This window comes from Lepidochelys olivacea (genome assembly GCF_965140295.1).
Source record: "Lepidochelys olivacea isolate rLepOli2 genome assembly, chromosome: 8".
NCBI classification, from domain to species: domain Eukaryota; kingdom Metazoa; phylum Chordata; order Testudines; family Cheloniidae; genus Lepidochelys; species Lepidochelys olivacea.
Genome location: NC_140418.1, coordinates 75,274,931 through 75,297,917, shown reverse-complemented (window position 1 = coordinate 75,297,917; position 22,987 = coordinate 75,274,931). Strand labels below are relative to the sequence as shown.

Sequence of the window (22,987 nt, the reverse complement as noted above, 5' to 3'; positions counted from 1 at the left end):
ACTGCATGATTAAAGAGTAGATTACCAAATGAAATTTATTAAATATTTTTGGATGTTTTTAAAATATATCTATTTCAGTTACATCACAGAATACAAAGTGTACAGTGCTCACTTCATATTTTCAATTACAAATATTTGCACTGCAAAAATGATAAACAGAAGAAATAGCATTTTTCAGTTCACTTCATACAAGTACTGTCATGCAATCTCTTTATCATGAAAGTGCAACTTACAAATATAGTGGGTTTTTTGTTACATAACTGCACTCAAAAACAAAACAATGTAAAACTTTAGAGCTACAAGTCCACTCAGTCCTACTTCTTGTTCAGGCAATCGCTAAGAGAAACAAGTTTTGTTTACATTTATGGGAGATAATGCTGCCTGCTTCTTGTTTACAGTGTCACCTGAAAGTGAGAACAGGTGTTGACATGACACTGTTGTAACTGGTGTCGCAAGATATTTACATGCCAAATGCGCTAAAGATTCATATGCCTCTTCATGCTTTGGCCATCGTTTCAGAGGACGTGCTTCCATGCTGCTGACACTCATTTTTTTAAAAATGCGTGAATTAAATTTGTGACTGAACTCCTTTGGGGAGAATTGTATGTCTCCTGCTCTGTTCTACCCACATTCTGCCATATATTTCATGTTATAGCAGTCTCAGATGATGACCCAGCATATGCTGTTCGTTTTAAGAACACTTTCACTGCAAATTTGACAAAATGCAAAGAAGGTACCAATGTGAAATTTCTAAAGATAGCTATAGCACTCAACCCAAGATTTAAGAATTTGGAGTGCCTTCCAAAATCTGAGTGTGATGAAGTGTGGAGCATGTTTTCAGCAGTCTTAAAAGAGCAATACTCCGATGCAGGAAACTACAGAACCCAAACCACCAAAAAAGAAAATCAACCTTCTGCAGGTGGCATCTGTCTCAGATAATGAAAATGAACATGTGTTGGTCTGCATGGTTTTGGATAGTTATCGAGCAGAACCCGTAATCAGCCTGGACGCATGTCCTATGGAATGGTGGTTGAAGCATGAAGGAACATATGAATCTTTAAAGCATCTGGCATGTAAATATCTTGCGGCACCAGCTACAACAGTGCCATGCGAATGCCTGTTCTCACTTTCAGGTGACATTGTAAACAAGTTGGCAGCATTATCTTCTGCAAATTTAGACAAACACGTTTGTTTACGCGATTGGTTGAATAAGAAGTAGGACTGAGTGGACTTGCAGGCTCTAAAATTTTACATTGTTTTATTTTTGAATGCAGTTTATTTTGTACATAATTCTACATTTGTAAGTTCAACTTTCATGATAAAGAGATTGCATTACAGTACTTGTATTAGGTGAATTGCAAAATATTGTTTCTTTTGTTGGTTTTTACGGTGCAAATACTTGTAGTCAAAAATAAATATTAAGTGTGTTCTGTGTTGTAACTGAAATCAATATGTTTGAAAATGTATAAAACATCCAAAATATTTAAATGGCATTCTATTATTAACAGTGCAATTAATCACGATTAATTTTTTTAATCGCTTGACAGCCCTACTTAACATATATATGCATAAGACTTTCAGTGCTATATGTACTTCCTTTTCTTATCTTGCAGCTGAAAATAACCCTATACCAAAGATTATTGGTGGACCAAGGCGACTGAGTGAGAGTAGCAGCAGCAGCTCCTCCTCTGACTCTAGCAGCAGCAGCACTAGCGGTGATTCTAGCTCCTCAGATACCAGTGACTCTGAATCAGGTCAGATAACCTCATTGTATCGCCTCTGCCTCTTGAGATACAGAATTTACAAAAGAAGCTTCACTTTGCATACTTCTAGGCCTACTGACTTGCTGTATGTTCCAGGGTGCCATAGTCTAGTCAAATGCTATGAAGTAGAAATACCTGAAACTCTTTTACGGATAAAACTTCTCTAGAAACGTACTTTTTTTTTTTTAAGTAGCAAACTGAAATTGTGAATGAAAACTTCTAGTAGCAAAATGTAAGTATCTGTACTGGAGCTTGTCACAAACTATATTCTAGGTTACTTGTCGTATACTTTTATCTAATTCATATTTGTCTAAAAATGGTGTTGCCTAAGTGTTTGTAACAACACAGTTACTATAATTGGATGACTATAGAAATACTTTGTTTGTATGTAGGCCTACAACACAGCAGCAAAACTCTTTTTTTAAGAAATAGAAAAATAAATGGGTATGGAGGGATGAGGGCCGGTGTAGTACCTAAAACTCTTACCAACAGCATTTCTAATGATAATACTTCAAACTAATGTTTTCCCAAAAAAACAAAGCTGGAGTTAATGGAAATTGTTTTTACAGTGTTCCATTCTGAAATGCAATTCGCAGTGCAGTCTGGATTGAAAACAATCCCAGATTGCTGCAAGATTGTGAGTGTCTTTGACTACTGTAACACATGAGGTGCATATCTCTCTCATGAGGTGGGAGGAGAGGAATGAGACTTGTATTAGTTCTTTGAACTTTTCAAACTGTTCAATATAAATGTATATAGCGGGGTTCTTTCAAACTGTAATTAAAGCATTGCTCAATGTTTAGGCCCTGTTTACACTGGGAAAATAACACTTTTCCTGACATGTAATCTTTTTCCCAATAATATGTGTAAGCATCTAGTATAAGAAGGAGGTTTCAGTGGTGGTTAACATAGCCCATTTTTCCAGTGGCCCGTGTCTTAGACTCTCTGTACACTGATTTTGGGGAACAAACTTAAAATTATTCAAATAGCAGGTAAAGCTGCTATACATGATGAGATCCTCTGAAGGACTGATACATACACTGTTATGCATAAAATGCTCACCCTTGCAGTTTACTGAACACTCAATGACTAGGATGACTATATTTCCCTATGCTGAACACAGGACACCTGGTAAAATTTATTCGTATTCAAGCAAGTTCAACGGCAATCAATCAGAACCATGCAGCACAAACGTTCAAATTATCATCAAGTTGACTGAGCCCCTGTTAAAAAGAAATACTGCATAGTTGGATTTTTTATTTGCCTTATCTTTAAGGCTTTTGGGCTCACACGAGGAGAGGTCACACACACACACACACACACACACACACACACACACACACACACGACGGGGTGACTGACTGACCCCCACACCCCCTCCCTGCCTGGTGTGCTTTGCCCTTCATGCCTGGCTGGGCCCCCAGGCTGGACCCGCCTCCCCCGGTGCTGCACCTTCCCAAGGCAACACATGGGAGGGGGCACACAGGATCACATGCTTCCCCCCCCCCCGCCAATTTCTGCCAGGGTTCACACCAGAATGTGGCCAGCAGCAGCCTTTCAGCACTGTGTGGGAGAGAAGGGATAGGAGCTGCTTCCAGCCAGATGGGAGAGGAAGGGATGACCTGGCCCATGTCTTTGCAGAGTTTGTTCTCTCTCTTTTTTTCCCCGTTCCTCTCCTTTCCCACTCCTTCTGTGGCTGGAAGCAGCTTGTCCCTTCCTGCCGCACAGTGTTCAAAGGCACCTAATGGCCACTGACAAAACCCAGCTGTCTCCTGTCCCCTGGCTACAGGAAGGGTTAAGCCCTAGGATGAATTGTGCACAAGGGCCCAGGGAACCTGGCTGCAGAAGCTTCAGCAAACCTGGCTAGAGAGATGTCTCAGTAGCAGAGTTTCCTCGGGGGCGGAGCAGCCCCAGGCTCCTTGGGGGAAGGACCCAGGGTGGGTGTACGTATGAAGAGGCTGGTAAGCTCCTTCCCGGGGCGGGGCTGCTGTCGATCCTGCAGGGTCAGGGCATGAACAGATTGGAAATTGCTCCCGTGCACTGTGGCCCCCTCCGCCTCCCACCACTCCAGAGCTTAGCTGAGGGGCAGAGAGGCTTCCCTGTGCCAGCTCTGTGCGTGTGCCAAAGCCCCATAGAGCTTGGTTCCTACTGGCCAGCGCCCAGGCCAGAGAGTCTTGGGCTTTCATGGGGTGCTGGCCCAGCCAGAGGCAGTGGGGGAAAGAAGGAGCCTGCCAGCCAGGCTGTTGGTAAGCTGAGCATTCTGACCAGGGGCTGGTTCTTTGCTCAGCTAGTGGGGGTGATATGGGGGAGCAGCAGGGCTGGAGGGGATGAAGGGACAAAGCAGGGAGAGGACAGTGAGAGAGGGATCACATAAAAGGGCTGATGGGTGGGCAATAGAGGCGACACATAACTGGCCACTGCCTAGTGCCTGCCTGCACTCACCAGTGGCCGCAGAGTGCAGCCAACACTGGCCAGAAACGGGACGGGGGCGAGGCCCTGCTGGTTAAGAGCTAACATGCAACGGGGGCTGAGCTGATGGACCAGTAGGGGCAGCGGCCACCCCTGTGTGCTGCAGCTTCACCCCATCACCAGCCTTGTACACCCACCCCCATCATCAGCCACTGGACCCTACCACTCACCGCCTGTGGATGGGCAGCTGGCGAGCAGGGATACAGCCAGCAGCAAGAGCCAGCAGCAAGACCCACCAGTACTGATGGGGGGAGACAGAAAATATGGGACAAATTTGCCCATTTTTAAGAAAGTCAGGACACCTGCAGGAGGGCTGAAATGTGGGACTGTCCCTTTAAAAACAGGACGTCTGGTCACCCTATCAATGACAATAATATCCGGCACTGAAGAGTTGACCTCTGTCTTCGTGTTAAAACCAGAACTTCAAGTTCAGAATTTTTGAAAGTGTCTGGGCTCTTCCAAACTACACTAGTTGCCTGGAAGATGGAAGCGCATTCTTTAGTGTAAAGGATTTTTTTCTCTTGTAGCTGGAATTAATTTTCATGACTGGCACAACATTTCAGCCAGTTTTATATAGGCATCTATGTTCAAAATATAGGTAGTTCATCTCAAGGCGGTGTTGACTCTTAGTGGCATTCTCAGACCAACAAACTACAGTACTTGCAGTTTAAAGTTACATTTAGAAGTTTTGTTTTACTGAGCCATCTGTCACTACTTCAAATATCTAATCATTTCACATATACTGAATGACAATCTTTAAGTAAAAATAGACATAGTCTAAAAACATACAGAATGTATTTTGAACTTGAAATCACGCTGTTAATTGAAAACTGACATGCAGTCCACTGGTACGGCAAGTTTTCAGCTAGAAATACAGCTGCCTTTCACTTTAAATATTTTATATGCTGTCATTGATTTAAAACATCTATTCTGAAAGCCACGTACACTTAATTTTAACTGTTAATCAGTTTTTGTAATACAGTATGTGTTCATCTACCATTTCATCAGAAATAAAAATATGGATCTAGTTAATGGATACTCTAAGAGCATGTCTACACTTTGAGATGGTGATGTAACTTCCAGCTCCAGGAGACACAAAGGTGTTAGCGCACTAAAAATAGAGCATGCCTGTGGTAGCAGGAGGGGCTACCTGCCCTGAATCTATACCTATGGTCTTGGATGGGTACATACTTGAGGCTGCTAGCTGTCTAGGGCTGCTTCCAGCTACTGGAGTATGCCAGGATACCATAGCCTCATCTCTTCTATGGCAATGGCAGCTAAGGTATAGATCCCATTAGGACCCTATATGTGTGCCTAATTCTGTGCATTGAGTCCCATTGACTTCAGTGGTGTTACAGATGCTTAACTCTGTGAACAGGAGTAAGCTCTCTGGGACAGGGATGCCTGTTTGTTCAGTTCCCACAACAATGGGTCTTGGACCTCTAGGTGCTACTGCAATACAGATTAAAAATGTCTTGATGTGAATCCATACAACAGATGTGAATACTTGAGTTTCTCCCTTCACTTTATTTATGATTACAGAAATAGGCTCAAAGCCAAATGGAACCAGACAGAATGGTCTGACTTCTAAAGAACAAATGGAGGTAAATTCACATTTCTCTTCTGTTAGAATGCATATAACTTTAGATCTAGATTAAAAGGTTTGTCATTCACTGCTTAGTATTGTTTGCTGAAATCACTTAAATAGCTTTGTTCTCTGTTGTTTGATACTAAAATTTTGAATATTTAATTTGATTCTAATTTTGTTTACCTCACTCATAGGGAGGAACAAAGTTTGTTTGCTGCAGAAGTTCAAAGTTAAGCATATTGCTGACACACTGTAGCTAGACCTCGCCCAGCTGCTGGGGTGGGAGCAACATTTGGGGATCTTACTTCACTACAGATGTGGGGGAGGAGGAGGGAACAGGGGAGAAATATGGAGGCAACATTTAACTAAAAATGGTTAACAAGGTTTATTTTTTTTAAGTGTCTTTAACACAGTCTTACCCTTCACACACTAAAGTGAATCAACCTAATAAACCATGCTAAGCACACTAAGGTCTTATCTTCGCTATAAGCACACAAATCTTCCAGTAAAATATTCGTTCAGATATAGTGACAGATGTAGGAAGTATCCAAAACGTTACAGCATCATCTGAACAATGAGCAAGATTTAAGAGGAACTAGCCTAACATGAAACTAAATATATAAAACTCTTTAGCTCTCTTTTTCCAATAAATAAACAAACTACCTACTCCACTCCTGGGTGAATACCCATCTTATATACCAGTGCACCTGCTTGGCCATGACCCTCCCATTGCCCATGCCCATCCTTCACAATGTACTCTGATCCCAAATGGGAGGAGAGGCGGCAGCTAGTTTTTCAAAGTACGTTTACAAGAAAACTTCCACATCAGTTTGCCCTCACTGGACTCAATCCTCCCCCCCCCCGCCCTTTCTGGAAGAGTTTGAGTACCGCTCCTGTGCTTCAAATATACTGCTCTTCCTTTCAGAGCAGAGCACTTAACCACATAGGAAAATCAGGTGGCAAACTTAACTGGACGCCTTTATTCAACTGCTGTTTATTCACCCTCCATTATAGATGCAAGACCTCCTCTTAGAATATACCTTTCACTCAGACTCTGATCCTGCAAAGACTTAAGTATATGCTTAGCTTCATTCACTGTGAGTAGCCTTTGCAAGACAGGTGCTCACGTGTCTCCACAGTGAGAGCCATGCTACTGATATATCTCGGTCTCTCCCTGGTAAAACTAAGACTTACAGAATGCTACTCCTATGCCACCAGGCTGGGTCTTAAATGTAATTTGTCTTTATCTCTACAACTTTCTCTGTCGTATACTTGGTATCTGAGTCAGAATATAGTGTATTTACCAAAGTATCTACCAGACAGCAGGAGTTAATGCCACTTCTTCAGTTTAAATTGTGCATCATTGTTAATTTAAATGGGTACATTTTTCTGCTGTCAACCTATAGAATTCCTAACAAATACTATAGGCACCAGTGACATCAGATATTATTTGTATTGTATTTTTAAGAGAAGTAGATCACTTTCAAATGCCCAGGTGGAAACGGGAAAACTTGAAGAGGTATAAAGGGTTAACTTTATCAAATGCAAGGTAAATATCAAAAATTAATTACATTTAAATCTTCCTGCAGCAAATACCACTGTCTTTACAAAAGACATCCTGCAATGCTATTCCTGAAGTGCAGACCTCATTTTCTTTTACTAGTAGCTTGCAAAATCAAAGATCATCAGAAACACAGCCTTCTCTTAAAATACTACAGTGGCCTCAGCTTTTGCAACATAGTCCACTTAAACTACCTGAACAAAGCATGCTGTCTCCTTCAGGTAAAATCTTTACACCAGAAAATGAAATGGCTATTATTGACATGAGACTGTCATTATAGCAGGAGAAGAAAATTGGTATTGGTCTTGTCTAGAAAATTCCTGTTTTGTTTGTTGGAGTTTGCTGGGAGGTAGGATGGGGGAAGTGTTAGGTTAGAGACCCTGCAATAGCTTCCATGTGTAGTGTTGAGCACCCTTTGTTCTATGTCATGGAGGTCAAGCAACACTTAGCAGAATCCTGGTTGCAGAAATGCAGTCTACCAACACTTCAGATACAGTGGTTTTTGTAAGTGTCATTTTACTACTGTCAAACAGCAAAATAGAAAAGAGTAATGTGACTATAAAAAGTGACTCAAGATTGAGATAAAAGGACATAATCCTGCATTGGTAAAGCTGGGTTTAAAGGAAAGAATATCCAATCTCTTACCTTAAAGCTATCTTGCAAATATTTAATGACATGCCCCCCCCCCCCCAAAATCATCCTTCCTCAGTTCTGGTATAAATCTAAATGAGTTGCTAGCTGATTATCCAGCTGGGAAGCTAAGTAAAAATAGATGACTGTCCCAAAAGGTATCTAGCTGGAATGTACACTTGGCTATTCTGTGTCTTAAAATATTGTTGAGCTAATTTTGAGTATAGGTTACAGATTTGTTGACTCTGTATATTACGGGAAGTTGCACATTTAATTTCCATTTTTCCCCCCTCCACTCAGGTATAATCACAGTTATATCTCCACTGCACTCCACACCCCTACAGCAAAGGCCTCAAAATATTCCAAAGACATGCCAGCCTTTTGTCAGCCAGCCTACTCACATTGCCACAGAGGTGAATTGTCATTATTTATGCTGATTTATCTACAAATAGATTTCTCAAGTATCTTCATATAACAAACCTTTTGTCCTTTAAAATAAGTAGACCTAGTATTGCAACACTTCAGGCTTGTATTCATACAACAGTGGAGTAAGGTTTTCTGTTTTCCTGGAAATGTTGGCTGAGTTTGATTAGACCCATACAGAACCACTGAAATGCTAATCTAATTCCCATTAATCAAATAGTGACTTAATTGCCTTTAATAGGAATTGGATTGTGCTTTCTATGCCAAAATATGAAAGGAAAAGCTTTGCAGCTGAAGGAATCACTAGCTTAACTGTCTTTCTTTAATGCATATCCTCTAACATAGTTGCTGAAAGTATAAAGCTGCCAGGATCACTCTGACTTTCAGAAAGCAAAGATTACCTTGTAATATAATCACAGCATCTTCATTAGTTCTTCTTTTTTGCTTCCGTCTCTGGAAATATACTAAACTCTTGTCAGCTGTATGGTACAGTGACGATGGTATGAGGTGAGGCCTGGCTTTTTTCCCCCCTCTCCACATGATTTTATCTTTTGATTAAAAGATAAATATGGAGAATTCCTTGAGCTTTGAGGGAAGAATGATTTAATAAATAAAACCTGGGACGTGAATAATCCACCCTTGAGGAGTCTCTGGATGGGGGCCCTCAACTGTCATGCTGAATTCTATAGTTCCCTTTGAGTTGGACTTGATGTCACAGCTTAACCTCTCCCAACTTGTCTAGGAAGATAGTTAGGTGAACATGCTTCCAAACAGGTCTAGGTACAGTTGATTCACCCAAGCTTTCAATAGCTTTTACTTTCTGAAGTTTCTCCAGTGCAAAGACTTAAAATGCACCTCTTCCATGCTACAGAATATAGCTTTAGCCATGTCGGTCCCTGCATATTAGACACACAAAGTGGGTGAGGTAATATCTTTTATTGGACCAACTTCTGTTGGTGAGCAAGACAAGCTTTCAAGCCACAGAGAGCGCTTCTTCAGGTCTAGGAAAGGAACTCCCAGCATCACAGCTAAATATATTGTCCCTCTTCGGTGGTGCTATTTTGTTCTTAGACTCTCCAGCCCAGAGTCTCCATTACACAAAGATAGGCTTTCTTCCTATTCTGCACTGAGCCTGGTGGTAGAGGGCCAGTAACACCTTCTCTAATTCTCATGATGCATTTGTGAAAGCCCCAGCCCAACATAGGGGCTGCTTTATCTTATGCCAGTTTAACCTCTACAGGAACATACTCGGCTGAGAATGAAGGTAGTGCAGGTGTGCTCCACCCTGCCCCTTACTCTGGCATGGGGTGGCAGTTTTAGGAGCCAGTAAAACACTTTGCACAAGCTGAACTCCCCTATGCTGAGGGAATTCTCAGCTGGCCAGCTAAGGCTTGATTCTGCCACTTAGCGCCACTCAGGTGGTGCAAACTTCCTGGAACAGGAGGAGGGAATCTGGACCACGGTCATATTGTCCCCCACTTGATTTTCTTTCAGCAGTACTTGCTACTAAGTCAAAGTGCCTGCTTACGTAGAATTTACTTTAGTTGACTACAGTATGGATTAAATCTACTTCGTCCTTGCAGGTCCAGCCTGTATAGACTGAAATAACCCACTGCTGAAATTCCCTTTTTCTGTTAGATAAATACTATAGAACATTGCACATATTAACTGATCAGAGTACATTTTGAAGACTGTCTTAATTTTCTCCTAGGCATCCAATTCATCTCTCCAGGACATTCCAGTTACTGATGGCAAAGAACCTGGAAAATTAAATATTCTTCAAAACAGTGTTTCTGATGGAGTTGCTGGCTCAAAATCCATAAATCAAGAACAAAGTATGTATGGTCTTATTAGAAATGTAACTGAGATCAGGGGCATACACTTGAAATAAATGTATATGTGAACTTTCAGATTATATTGGTCAAAATAAAGTAATACTGAATGTAGTATTTGTTCACTAGTTAATATCTAAATAGTACTGCATGCAAACGTTAGTGTGACTATTTTTCCGGGTACACTTTGTTGTTTGATTCACTTAACAATTTACATAAAGCTAAGTAAAAATGGATATCCAGTTCTCATTCTGGTTGTATCTGATACCAAGACTATATAAAGCCAATGACTTTACATTTGAAAAGGCTTAACTTTCCCTGCAGTTTAGTAGCGGGGACAAATCACTTAATTTAGAAAGCTCAGAATAGTTAGATAAAAAGTCACTCCACTGATGCCCTGTTACGTAACAGTAAAACTTTTTGCTGAACTTTAAAAGGATTCTCTACTGACACTCCCTAGAATGTCTCCAGGCGGCTTAATCTTTATCATATGGCTTTTGGGGGTAGCAGAGATCTGTCAAAATAAACAGATGATAAAGAATTTTCCCTACTGTAGAAACAAATTGATAAAATACTGCTTCAGTCTTGCATCACTATTGTGAGAGCAGGGGCTACAGGTATCAGTGTGTCTACTGCAGCGTTTCATTCCCTTCTAAAGTTCTTCAATACAGTCCTGAGTAGGGGATTCTGCTAAAAACGATGATCTGATGGCTTCATATTTCCTGGGCAATATATTAAAAGTAGCCCATAAACCACTGAGCAATTAGTGCAGTAGGGTTGAAGGAGGTAAAGAGGTCTGGGAATAACCTGTCCCTAGAACGTAAAGTTTTTACTTACTTCAGACTTTTAAATAGGTACTGAGCTGGAGATCAGTCATTTCTGCTGGGGATGACTTAACAGTTCTCACACTGAGTCCCCAATGCAATAGTAGCTTGAGCTTCAGAATACTTTGAGCTCCAACCCACCTCCTTTGATGAGCTAGCTTCTTCAAACTCAAAGAAACTCAAAGCCCTAGTTACCCTAGGCTAGAAATTTTTCTGTGAACAAGAGCTGAGTTAGGGTATCACCTGAGTTGTGCCCCAAACTAATAATGCAGTGAAGACCAACTTATCTTCCTCTTCCTCCTCCTCCCCCTGTCCCCATTAATTTGAACATAAATAAAACAAATTTCAAACAAAACTTCATGGAAACTGAAAAGCATACTTATTTCCAAACTCTTAACAATTAGCAGTGAAGATTGTCAATGAATAGGGTTAGAAATTTAGGGTTAACTAACTTAATTATACCAAAACAATGCTTTCACATTGCAGTCTTAACCCTGCTCTTCTGTATTGCAACACTTATTTAGTACCAGTAATGTACTTTTATATATGCTAAAAAGCACCTACCACTTTACAGCACCTGGTATCGGTTTTACATGAATTATAATTCAGTGCACAATCCTCAATGACAATGAGTGTATGCCTTTTTGCTTTTGAATTATTTCCCACATACTGTTCAACTGTAAATTTCAAGGCAAGGACCTTGCTTTAATGTGTTTCAAAATGACAGGTACAGCTATAGCAACCTATATTATTTGAAAACACAGGTCTTTCATTCTCTCCTTCCATTCCTGTTCCCATCTTTTCTTTGTCTGAATGGATTGCTCTTCCTTTTTTCTTTCAATCTTTTCCTTCCTCATTGCCTATCTTCCCCTTATCCTTACTTCTCTATCCCTCTTAGTTCTGTCCTCTTCAATCCTTCAGCACCTTTTTACTCACCACTCCTACAGTTTCCACTTGGCCAAGTGGAGGGGCTGTGGAATGGTTCCTCTCATCTTCACTGTTGAGATCACCAGAGTTGGCATGCTCTATTCCTGGCCCTAACACGGGGGCAATAAAGCTAGAGTTCTTGTACATAAGAAGGCTGCTGCAGGAAGAATCTCAAGATTGGGAGGTTTGCCCAAGGACGTATTAAGAGTTGCTTAGCCTTTGAGCCACAGCGGTGCGAGCACTAGTTTGCTTATGTATTTTTTTAAGTTTTTTAAAAAATAAATGAGATGAATGAGCAGAGCTCTGCTCAATGCTCATTCATCAGCACCAGACCTGCTATTGCAGGAGTAACCAGCATGGGAGCTATTTCCCAGTCACCCAACCTGAGTTTCCTACTAAGATTATTACATTTATTTTCCATTATTAAAACTCTGGGGGGAAATGTTTTCCTTGAATAATAAAAGGAACTTAAACTTTACTCAGTAAGCTTTTGTGCTGCTTAATCCTCAGATGAAAGATGCTATATAAGAGCTAAGAACTACTATGTACATCTTTACTGATATCATTTGACCTAAAACTTGGTTGGGGAGAGGGATAGCTCAGTGGTTTGAGCATTGGCCTGCTAAGCCCCAGGTTATGAGTTCAATCCTTGACAGGGCCATTTAGGGATCTGGGGCAAAAATTGGGGATTGGTCCTGCTTTAAGCAGGGGGTTGGACAAGATGACCTCCTGAGGTCCCTTCCAACCCTAACTTTCTATGATAAAACTTGGTTAAAAGAATTGCATGCTTGTCTGAACCACTTGTCAAGAGATCTTGCAGAAAAGCAAATCTAATTAGGCATTCTTCTATGGTCATCTGTTTCCTAGAAATACTGAAAATAGCTTTCCTGAGCTCCACAACTGTGTATTAGCACCACCCTTGTTCTTGCCAACTTGGCTGTCCTGTACTAAGTCCTAGTGGAGCTGCCTCATTACAGAAGCATCCCATGCCACTGTGAGCTCAAAGTACTGGCTCCTCAATGCACTCACAGCCTGGGACTCATGAAGCTCATTAGTAATGAGATTTAGCCCCTCTGCTGCCAAGGCAGGAAATGCCAGGGAGCCAGCAGCTCAATTTGCAGTCCCTGACTGCGGGCAGGCAGCTTTGTTGGAAGGCCTGAGTTTCACAGTCTTGCATTCATTCTCTTGAAGTGGAGATGAAGATGAATTCTTGGTACCTAGTCAGGTCACTAGCAGGTTTCTGAAAGACTTCCACGAAGCCCTCTGTGTGTGCTTTGAGAAAATCCTCTCCTGCCCAAGAGTAAATGCTCCTTGTGCATGAAGTGCTGGCCTTCACAGCAGAGCCTCTTGTGCTGAAGATTATGCTCCAGGCTTCCCATCACCTTGACAATTCCAGCTGCTTGTGTGGGGGCAAGGTGAAAAGCAGGGTGATGAAGGACATAATTGGATTCAGGGGAACTGGAGGTTCACTTCAAAGCCAAGTAAATCTACATGCTGGAGAAGCATGAAGATTATGACCTTTCTCCAGTTCTCATAGAAGCTACCCAGACAGGTTTGAGTTCAAACTGGTCCAGAAATTTACAAGGGTCATCAGAGATACATACCGGGGCTCAGACCCCTATCAACAGGGCTGCCTTGACTTAGCATCCTATTTTATTTGCCTAGCCAAAACTCTTGCTCATTTGAAGTTGAGTAATATGCTCATTTTCTGACTTTTTTTTTTTTTTTTTTTTTTAAAGACTACTTGGGATGTTTGATTCTTGTAAAGGTTGCTTTTGGAAAAATCTCATTTGAAGACCAGAGTTTAAATTTTCACAGAAGGCACTTTAATGTCTTAATGTTTTCTACATGTTTGTGAGTCTGGGATGCTTATGTAACTGCTTACATAATATTTTATCCTGTAGCTATCAAATCTGCTACACATTGAGTAAGAATAATTCTACATAGAATTACTGAAACCTAGTTTAGTTACCCAGAGCAGATGAAGGTGAGTTTTGTCACAAAAAGGTGCAAGAGTATTAAACCTGTCTTGTGCTATATCAAAGTCTAAAGCAGTTCCTTTGTCAAAAACAAAGTTTTAGCTTCCATTCCTAAAGCACTTAACAATCTAGGTATAGAAATCCCTTCTGAGCACTAAAAAGCAGTGATATCCATGGTAAAAGCAGCATAACACTTCTGTAACTGTGTGGTAATTCTTCCTATTGAGTATATTTTGCCTGAAATAATGGAAGATTTAGTCATCTGCAATTCCACATACTTGTCAAGGTATTTCTAATATTACTCTAAGTGCGCAATGCAAAAACACATGACACTTTGCGGTTTTTCTTTTGCAGTACATACAGTACAGAGGAAATTTCATTTATATGTGTTGAAATGAATGCTATTGAAATGGAATTTATAGTTTGCCTTTCAGAATGAATTATCTATCAGTGTAACAAATAAGATAATCACTCGGAGCACATACCTTATTTCTTAAACATTCTGTACCCTGGAGCTACTGGAAGTAGAAATGGATTTACATGACTAGAAGACCTTACTGGCTGACCTACTTGTTTAAAAAGGTGGAAACTGGCAGGACAAATGCTTTTATGAGGAATGTGAGGTTACTAAGTAACTGACTCCTCCCTCTCTAGGGGAAGCCAGGAACATCACAGAAGGGGTAGTCAATCTCTGTTGGAGGGGGAGGGGAAAGGAGATGAGTAATATGTAGAGATTCTTCCCCCCACCAGTCAAGTAACTAGAAATAGAAAGCACTGCAGTTTCTAAGAAGGTTTCTTGTCCTGCCTACATTAACTTTCTACAGGGTAAGTAGGAGCTCTAGAGAGAGCCTTCACAAAATGAAAGGTGGAACAAAACCTACATATCTATTCAAACATTTAAACTTCTAACTCAGGAAAGTGAAAGCACTTTAGGCATCTTTTTCTGTCTTAGTTGGGACTGATGAATTCAGGAGCTCCTCTGCCACAACGATAAAAGCAGAGACCAACTTGTAAAGGACTTTTTCAGTGGGCTTCCATTCCAGAAATAGAAGCATCTTCCGGATGGTCAACATGATTCGTAAAGCTCATTCTATTGTTCCAACAGGTCATTCTGACAGCACTGATGATAAAAACACACTAGATCCTACACTTCAAATTCTTCCTAAAAAGGTAGGAATATTGTCTTTTTGGATGTCCCTCTTAAGACTCGAGGAAACCATTTTTGCATATCTTATTTGAAGATCTTTAAAGTTTATTATAAAGCAGTAGCACCTTATCTCAGGATCTTCTCAAGTGACTTCTATGGCTTATGCGTTCATTGTCTCACAGATCTTGGGAGCTATTGAAATCCATCTGCCAAAGATTCAAGCACATATTTCTATTCCATGTCCTATGTGACCATTTTTTTTCTATTGGTTTATGCTGTTTTATGTCATGCTCTACTGCGACCAGATGCTCAACACAATTAATATTCACAACAAAGTGGAGGGCTCTCAGGCCTAAATAGGGGGGGAAAAACATATTTAGATGTATTCAAGTCAGCAGGGTTGGATGAAATTCACCCTAGACTCGAGTACTCAAGAAACTAGCCAAAGCGGTCTCAGAACTGTTACAATTATCTGAGAACTCATGGAGGACAGGGGAGGTCCCAGAGAACTGGAGAAGGACAAACCGTACCTAACTTCAAAAAGGTGGAAAAGGAGGACCTGGGGAATTAGACACCAGTCATCCTAATTGCAATATCCAGAAAGATACTGCAACAATTAAACAATTTATTCAAACCTAGAGCATAACTGGGTGATGAGTAACTATCAAAAAGAGATTTGTCAAGAATAAATCATGTCAAAGCCATCTAATTTCCTTCTTTGACAGGGTAACTGGCCTAGTGGGGTAGGCGAGAAGAAGTAGATATGATCTATTTGGACTCTAGTAAGGCTGTTACCACAGTCCCACCTGATGTTCTCATAAGCAATCTAAAGAAATATAGTCTAGATGAAATTACTATAAAGTGGTGCACAACTGGTTGAAAGACTGCACTCAGAGTAGTTATTAATGGACTGCTTTCAAAATGGGAGAATGTACAAGTGGTGGTCTGTTATGGGTCAGATACTAGTAAATATTTTCATTAATGACTTGGACAATGGAAGCAAGTATGCTCCACAAAATTTTCAGATGACATGAAGCTGGGAGATGTTGCAAGCACTTTGGAGGAGAGGATTAGAATTCTAAATCATCTAGATAGATAACTAGTCTGAAGTCAATAATACTAAATTCAGCAAAGAATAGTGCAAATGCCCAAATATATAATGGGAAATAAGTGGCTAGGCAGCAGGACTGCAGAAAAGGATCTGGGGGTTATAGTGGATCACACATTGAGTACAAGTCAACAGTGTAATGCTGTTGTAAATAAAGCAAATGTCATTTTTAGGGGAGTATTTAACAAGAGTCTGATAAGAAGGTAATTGTTCCATTCTATTTGGCATTGGTGAGGCCTCAGATGGAGTACGCTGGCCAATTTTGGACACCACACTTTAGGTGTGGACAAATTCTGGGGGAGAGAGAGAGACAGACACACACATACACCAGAGGATAGCAACAAAAATAAGAGGTTTAGGAAATGTGAACTATGAAGAAAATTTAAAAGAATTGGACATATTTAGAGAAGAGAAAGCTGAGGGGGGGATATAAGTCTTCATATACATTAAGAGTTGTTATAAAGAGGTTGGTGACCAATTTTGTTCTCCATATCCACCAAGGGTAAGAGAAATAGTAATCAAGTTTACACCAAGGGAGATTTAAGTTGGAAATTAGGAAATAACTATAAGGGATAGTTAAACACTGGAACACGTTACCTAGGGAAGTTATGGAATCACAGTGACTGGAGATGTCTAAGAACAGCTTAGACAAATACCATTCAAGGATGGTCTAGGTATACTTAACCCTGCCTCAATGTGGGGGCGAGGGGGGACTAGATGACTTCTTGTGGGCCTCTCCAGCCCTATATTTCTGATTTCACATCATAAAAAAGTTAACATACCAAAACAAAGGATTCAAAATGTGAGCACCTGTACTATGTTAACTAATGTGGTTTGACTCTTTTCAGGGTGTAGGTTTTTTTAATACTAGCATACCTCTCCTCCATATTACACAATACCCAAGTCATAACAATACTTGAGTAAATGCCTCTAAGAGTAGTGCTGGAGTTCAAACTTACATGTGAGACTAGGAAAGAATCTGTCACACTTCTACACCACTGAAAAAAAATAAAACTGATCGTGATCCCACCACTATGCATGGGACCAGCTTGAGGATTTTGGGAGGGGTTCACAAGAAGGTTCTTCTTGGTATGCCTGAACTGCACTGGCTTACTTTTAGAAAATGGCAGGGAGAGGGGATCTTCCAGTTCCTGCTAACTTGCTGCTGCAGGAAAAGTTGACACTTGATGATGTTTATAGAAGTGCCAGTTTTAGTTGCCCCCATAAGCTGTGGGCCTCATGGCCCCTAGATGCTGTAGAGTTGTGTGTAAGCCTGGTAAATTGAAATGCTTCTAGAATTCCTGTCAACACGCTCAGCTCTTAAGTATTAATATAGGGCTTGTCTATGCTACTGCTTAAGTTGATGTAACTTGCGTTGCTCAGGGGTGAGAAAAAGCCACCCCTAAGCGACATAAGTTGCATCTACTTAAAGCAGTGTCTACACCGCACTATGTTGGCGGGAGATGTTCTCCCAGTGACATAGCTTCCACCTATCACTGAGGTGGAGTAATTATGCCAATGGGATAGCGCTCCCTCGTCAGCATAGCATGTCTTCACCAGACATGCTACAGCAGCACAGCTGCATCAGTGCAACTGTGCTGATGTAGCGTGGTAGTGTAGAGTCTGTGGACTAGACCTTAATAAATTTCCATTGTTCCAGCAGCTTACATTTTCTTAAACTATTAATATTTGGATTCAGATCCCAGGGCAGATATGTAATAAGTCAAAGAAAATAACAGATTTTCATGAAAACTTCTCGGAGTATTGTTTATTAACCCAATATTGTGTATTGACTTTACAAAGGAAATCCCCCTACAAAGAACTAGGGTATCTCACTCTGATCCACATGCATCCAACTATTTCCCCTTTATATATATATATATATATATATATATAACTGCAGGCCTCATAGGAGCTTCCATAGAACTGAGATGGGAGTTATGCAGGAGGACACACAATGTACTGTGTGTGAGAGAGAGAGTGAGAGCAAGAGAGTGAAGCAGTCCTGAATGCATCTTTTCTGGGGGTCTAAAAAAATCTGATGCATATGTCCTAATAGTGAGGATCTGGGGAAGATATTTAACAGATATGTCTATTGCTGCTGATCCATTTTTCTATAGAGTGGCATTATTTGAGAAAGTACACTTAAAATATCTACAATAAAATTTTTGAAAGCTTATATCTAATAAAACATTCCTACTGGAAAACTGCACTGAAAGGGTTATCATGTGTTTGTATCTTATGAGTGAAAGTATGTCCAGTGAAAACGAAGTGATTTGTGAGTATAGTAAGAACTAAGTGACTTATTTACAAAAAAATGCAGTTTAATACCACAAACTATTATGTGAATTACAATCACTTCTTAAATTGCAGGACATCAGAATCAAGAATGCAGACTCTTGGATAAGTTTATGTAAAAATATGGCACTTCCAGTTCCCATAAAGGCATCTCCGGAGAACTTCAAACAGTTCAGGAAAGCAGCACTAGAAAAGGAAGAAACTGAACGAGCACAAGAGTTAAGGAGACAACTGGAACAAGCCAAGAGGAAAGGGAAAACCCCCTCTCAAGAAAAAGAGAGGTTTGTAATTCCTTATAGTTGAGTGGAAAAATGACCCAATTTCGCATGTCTACTTTTATTTATATCAACTACCTGTCAACTGGATTCTTGGATGGCTGTATGGAATTTATTAAATTAATTTATATTTAAAAATATACTTAAACTGATTCCTTACTGGTTTATTCATAAAGTACCACATGAGTCCTTTGAAATATGCAATGTTGGCTTGTCCATGAGAGTGTGACTCATCAGTCTGTTTGATAAGCTGATAATACAATTATTTAAGGATGTGTAATGAGCAACTGTACCAGTAGCCATAAAAGAATCAGTCATAAGCAATTTAGGATTCATCTATATTGGGAGATATTCTGGAATAGCTATTTCTGAGTAGCACTCTGAGGATGTGTTTTTATTCTGAAATATGAAGATCCATACATGGAGTTAATAAAGACTAGCTAATCTGCTTTAAATTCAAGATAATTGCATTTTTGCACTTAACACTGCTGTAACAGAATCACCTGTGGCAGAGCTATAACAAAATTCTATTCCTAAAATGTGTAGGGGTTTGGCCTTGCCTCTCCACTGAATCTGCACCAGTGCATTGCATCCATCTTAACAGGAAGGCAGTGCACTGTCAAATCTAGACAACTGTCAGAGCTGACAGTGCTGTTGGCAAGCCTCTATAATTCATGGGCTGACAGTCCCTCTTCATTCCCTGCCATGCCTCTCAAAAATGCCTCTCTCCAGCTCTGCAAGTCCTCCAATGACAAGCCACTGACTGGATGAGACTGCTCTCTGCCCCATGCCATGTCCCTCACTTCCAGTAGTGGAAGAGAGGCATCACTGGAATAAGTCATTGGGGGGGCTTGCCCTATTTTAGGCAGCAGGGGGTCACTTGATAGAAAAAACTTCTATCAGATTAGCTAGTCAAAGAGGAACAGGACAGAAGCCATGAGTCTAGACTGGCTTCTGACATTTCCCTTACCTGACTCGCAGGTAAAAAAAATCCCCACTTCATATTCTTTATTTACAAAACTTAGTTCATCTAGAAGAAATATACAATCCCCATATAGGTTTGTGGTGGGGAGTGTCAATGGTTCTTTTCCCATTGCTACCCATTTAAAAACAGAAATATTGCCACATAATGCTTATATTTGGGGAAAAGCTTTATATAATTAATGAACATGTGCAATACATATTGTTGGACCACATTTAAAGTATTGTGTACTAGGTAAGTGCTGATTAAGCTACTAACAGATGCTTTTGTTCAGTTGACACGTTAACGCTACAGAAATAATGCTGAGTAAACAAAAGAATCGGACATTTTATTTTACTTTTTAAGGCTCCATGAAGGAGCAGAACTGGAATCCACTGGAATGAAAGCCCACGAAGAGCCACAAAAAGAGAGGCCAAACAACGAACAGCAACAACCACCATGGATTCAACAAAATATCCAGAAAGGTCTTTTCAAAGACCGTAACCTGGCTAGAAAAATGGAGCAAGAGCGCAGGCGGAAAGAAGCGGTAAGTCATGGAACTTTTTTCAACTATTAACTTTGCTTTACTTTCAGTTGAGCACAAAATAAGGTGGAATAGATCCTCAGGTGGCATAAATCATTGTAGATTCACTTGAAGACAATGGAATTATGCTGATTTAAAATAGCTGAGGACCCATCCCAGTAAGTAAAATCTGAGGCTTAAGATTCCGTGCTACACCTCCAGGAGGCACAACTCAGAAAGACAGAGTAATGGGGAAAGGGAGGTGCAAGGATCAAAGGTGGCTTAAGTCATTTTTGTGCCTTTCCAATTTTGAGCTGCTCCAGGAACTGGTGGTATATATCAGGGATGCCTATAGGTTACTCTGCTGCCCACAGCAGCATGAAATCCTCATAGTATTGTGTGCTGTGGGGATTCTCTTCCAACCCCCAGCTTGCCTCCTTTTCCCCAGGATTAATGAAGGGGGCTAGTGTAGGTAATGCAAGGTGGGAAATTCTTCCCTAGCTGGTTAAGGGGCTTTTATGGTGTCATACAGGGCCCAGAACAAGTGCGTGAATCTCTACCTATTGTTCTTTTGCATCCTAAACTAAACTGACTGTAGTTGATCCAAGAACTCAAATTCCTTTTCCTCTGGGATACCCTTAAGGGAGAACTTCTAAGAGTAAATTATCATGGAACAATAAATGTGATTGATTAGGATATTTGTCAGTGCTAAATTGGCACCTCTGTCAGTTTCATTTAGAATTTGGCCTCTGCTGGGTATGGAGGCTGAAAGGCTCTTTCCCCTGGAGAAGGTCACTCAGAATACATTGAGTCACCCTGGAAGTCATGTAGGGAAGCTTATGCTGCTGCTGCTGCCCATGCGAAGTTCCTGTTCCAAAGAACGTCCTTCATAAACAGTTATCAGATCTATCTGAAACTCTTCACAAGCACAACATCAATTTACAATTTAAGTAGTTTGTTTGCCAAGTTTCTTTCAAAACTGGAGCATGTATCTTCCTTACGTGATGTAAGTCTGATTGTCAGGATATATTACTTCTCAGTCTTTAACCCAATGATTTGGAAAAATCTCTTCCATATAAAAAATGTAATTTGGCTAAACCAGAGCGGACTCCTCAATCTGCAAAATGCTTTTGTCTAAATTTGGCATTTCATCGATATTTCAGTAAAGTTTTGGGTAAATTGGTGTAACCTAATCTTTTTTAGAAAGTGTAAATGTCACTACAATCACCTGTCTTTTAGAGCCTGCTCCAAAGCCCACAGAAGTTGACGGAAAGACTCCCATAGACTACAATGGACTTTGGATCAGGGCTTTGGCATCTGCGACTCTAGGCTCCCCAGAGTTACCAGATTGGCTATTGTGGAATAGGTATTCCACCATACCTGTTCCAGAATATTTTCCTGGGTAGACATTCTAATTCTGGAATAAGAGTGTGCTTTTCCAGTTTAGGTTAATCTGAAGTAAATTAGTGTGTCCACGGGGTAAACTACTCTGGAATAGGTATTGCACTTTAAATTCATACCCTACCTTAATCTGAAACTTTCAAATGTTGACAGCTGTCAGACTCTTCGAGGACATACGCACAAAAGCAGACATAGTAACATCAATGATTGTGCAGCAGAACAACCCTACAAAAACAAAACATTCTCACCACCCAAGGGGGGTGTGTGTGTGTGTGTGTATGACCTACAGTGCTCATCAGATCAGAATATTAAAAGACAGCAAAATTAAGGTTACAAGAATTCTGGTCTCTGAATATCTCAGAGCAGAAAGAAGTCTTGTATATTGTCCATCTGTGCTCCTTTATTATGTGTGTTTTGGACTTAATGTTAGTATTGCAGATCAATTTTAAAAAAGAGAAATTCCCTCTAGTCCTATTAGAGTAGGTAAATAACCATCTTATCTTTCTCTCCCATCACCATTGGTTACAGAAATGTCTTTCTAATCAGAAGTGCTTGCCTTTTCAATTCACTTCCAACTATCAAATTCTTTAAAAGTCTTGCAACCCGATACCATGAAGTGGTTGATGTCACAACCACAGGATTTAGGCCAACTTTAAAAACAGAATGTTTTTGATACATATTGAAGTCCACCTGCAATGATGAGAAAAGGAAGTGGACATGTTACTTTAATTTTTTTTAAATTTAAGTTCCTTTTAATGCAGTCTGGACAGTGCCTAGTGCTACCATTGTGGATGCCACTATAAACCAGCAATAGGTGTGCTGTCACTTATTATGGTATTCCTTTTGTCTGTGATAACTCAATTATGAAACCTGTTAATTCATTTTCCCATAGATGACTGGTACCATTGACATGAACCTGCAGAGTGACATAATGGCAACTTTCGAAGAAAATCTTTAGTGGAATTTTGGACACTAGAAAAAGTTGCAACCTGGCCACAGTCCCTGAGTGACATTGTACTAAATGCAATGGTACAATAAACTTGATACAAGTGCTAAATACATGTGTGCTATTTATCTATCTCAACAGTATATTGTTTAGACCACTTTGAAGAGCTGTAAACTGCTGTAGTATGTTTAATTTGCATAGCACTGTTAAATATTAAAATTATGCATTGACACATAACACATCACAGGGTATTTTTGTTGCTTGCATTTATAATCTGTCAAATCTACTTGTTGCTAGCTAGTTGAGCACGGTCATGTTTGATTGCATATACA

At 40.3% G+C, this 22,987-nt stretch overlaps 1 protein-coding gene across 1 annotated transcript in view; it reads left to right on the top strand.

The window, feature by feature from the left end:
• BRDT (bromodomain testis associated) overlaps window positions 1–22,782 on the top strand; it is a 37,864-nt gene extending 15,082 nt beyond the window's left edge. Inside the window, exons 10-18 of the mRNA XM_084636909.1 lie at window positions 1,614–1,754; window positions 5,775–5,836; window positions 7,410–7,602; window positions 8,312–8,424; window positions 10,146–10,269; window positions 15,102–15,166; window positions 18,625–18,830; window positions 20,152–20,332; window positions 22,602–22,782. Coding sequence (XP_084493035.1) covers window positions 1,614–1,754; window positions 5,775–5,836; window positions 7,410–7,602; window positions 8,312–8,424; window positions 10,146–10,269; window positions 15,102–15,166; window positions 18,625–18,830; window positions 20,152–20,332; window positions 22,602–22,667 — 1,151 coding nt within the window. The 3' untranslated portion in view covers window positions 22,668–22,782. The remainder of the gene's footprint in view (window positions 1–1,613; window positions 1,755–5,774; window positions 5,837–7,409; window positions 7,603–8,311; window positions 8,425–10,145; window positions 10,270–15,101; window positions 15,167–18,624; window positions 18,831–20,151; window positions 20,333–22,601) is intronic.
• The last annotated feature ends 205 nt before the right edge of the window (window positions 22,783–22,987 follow it).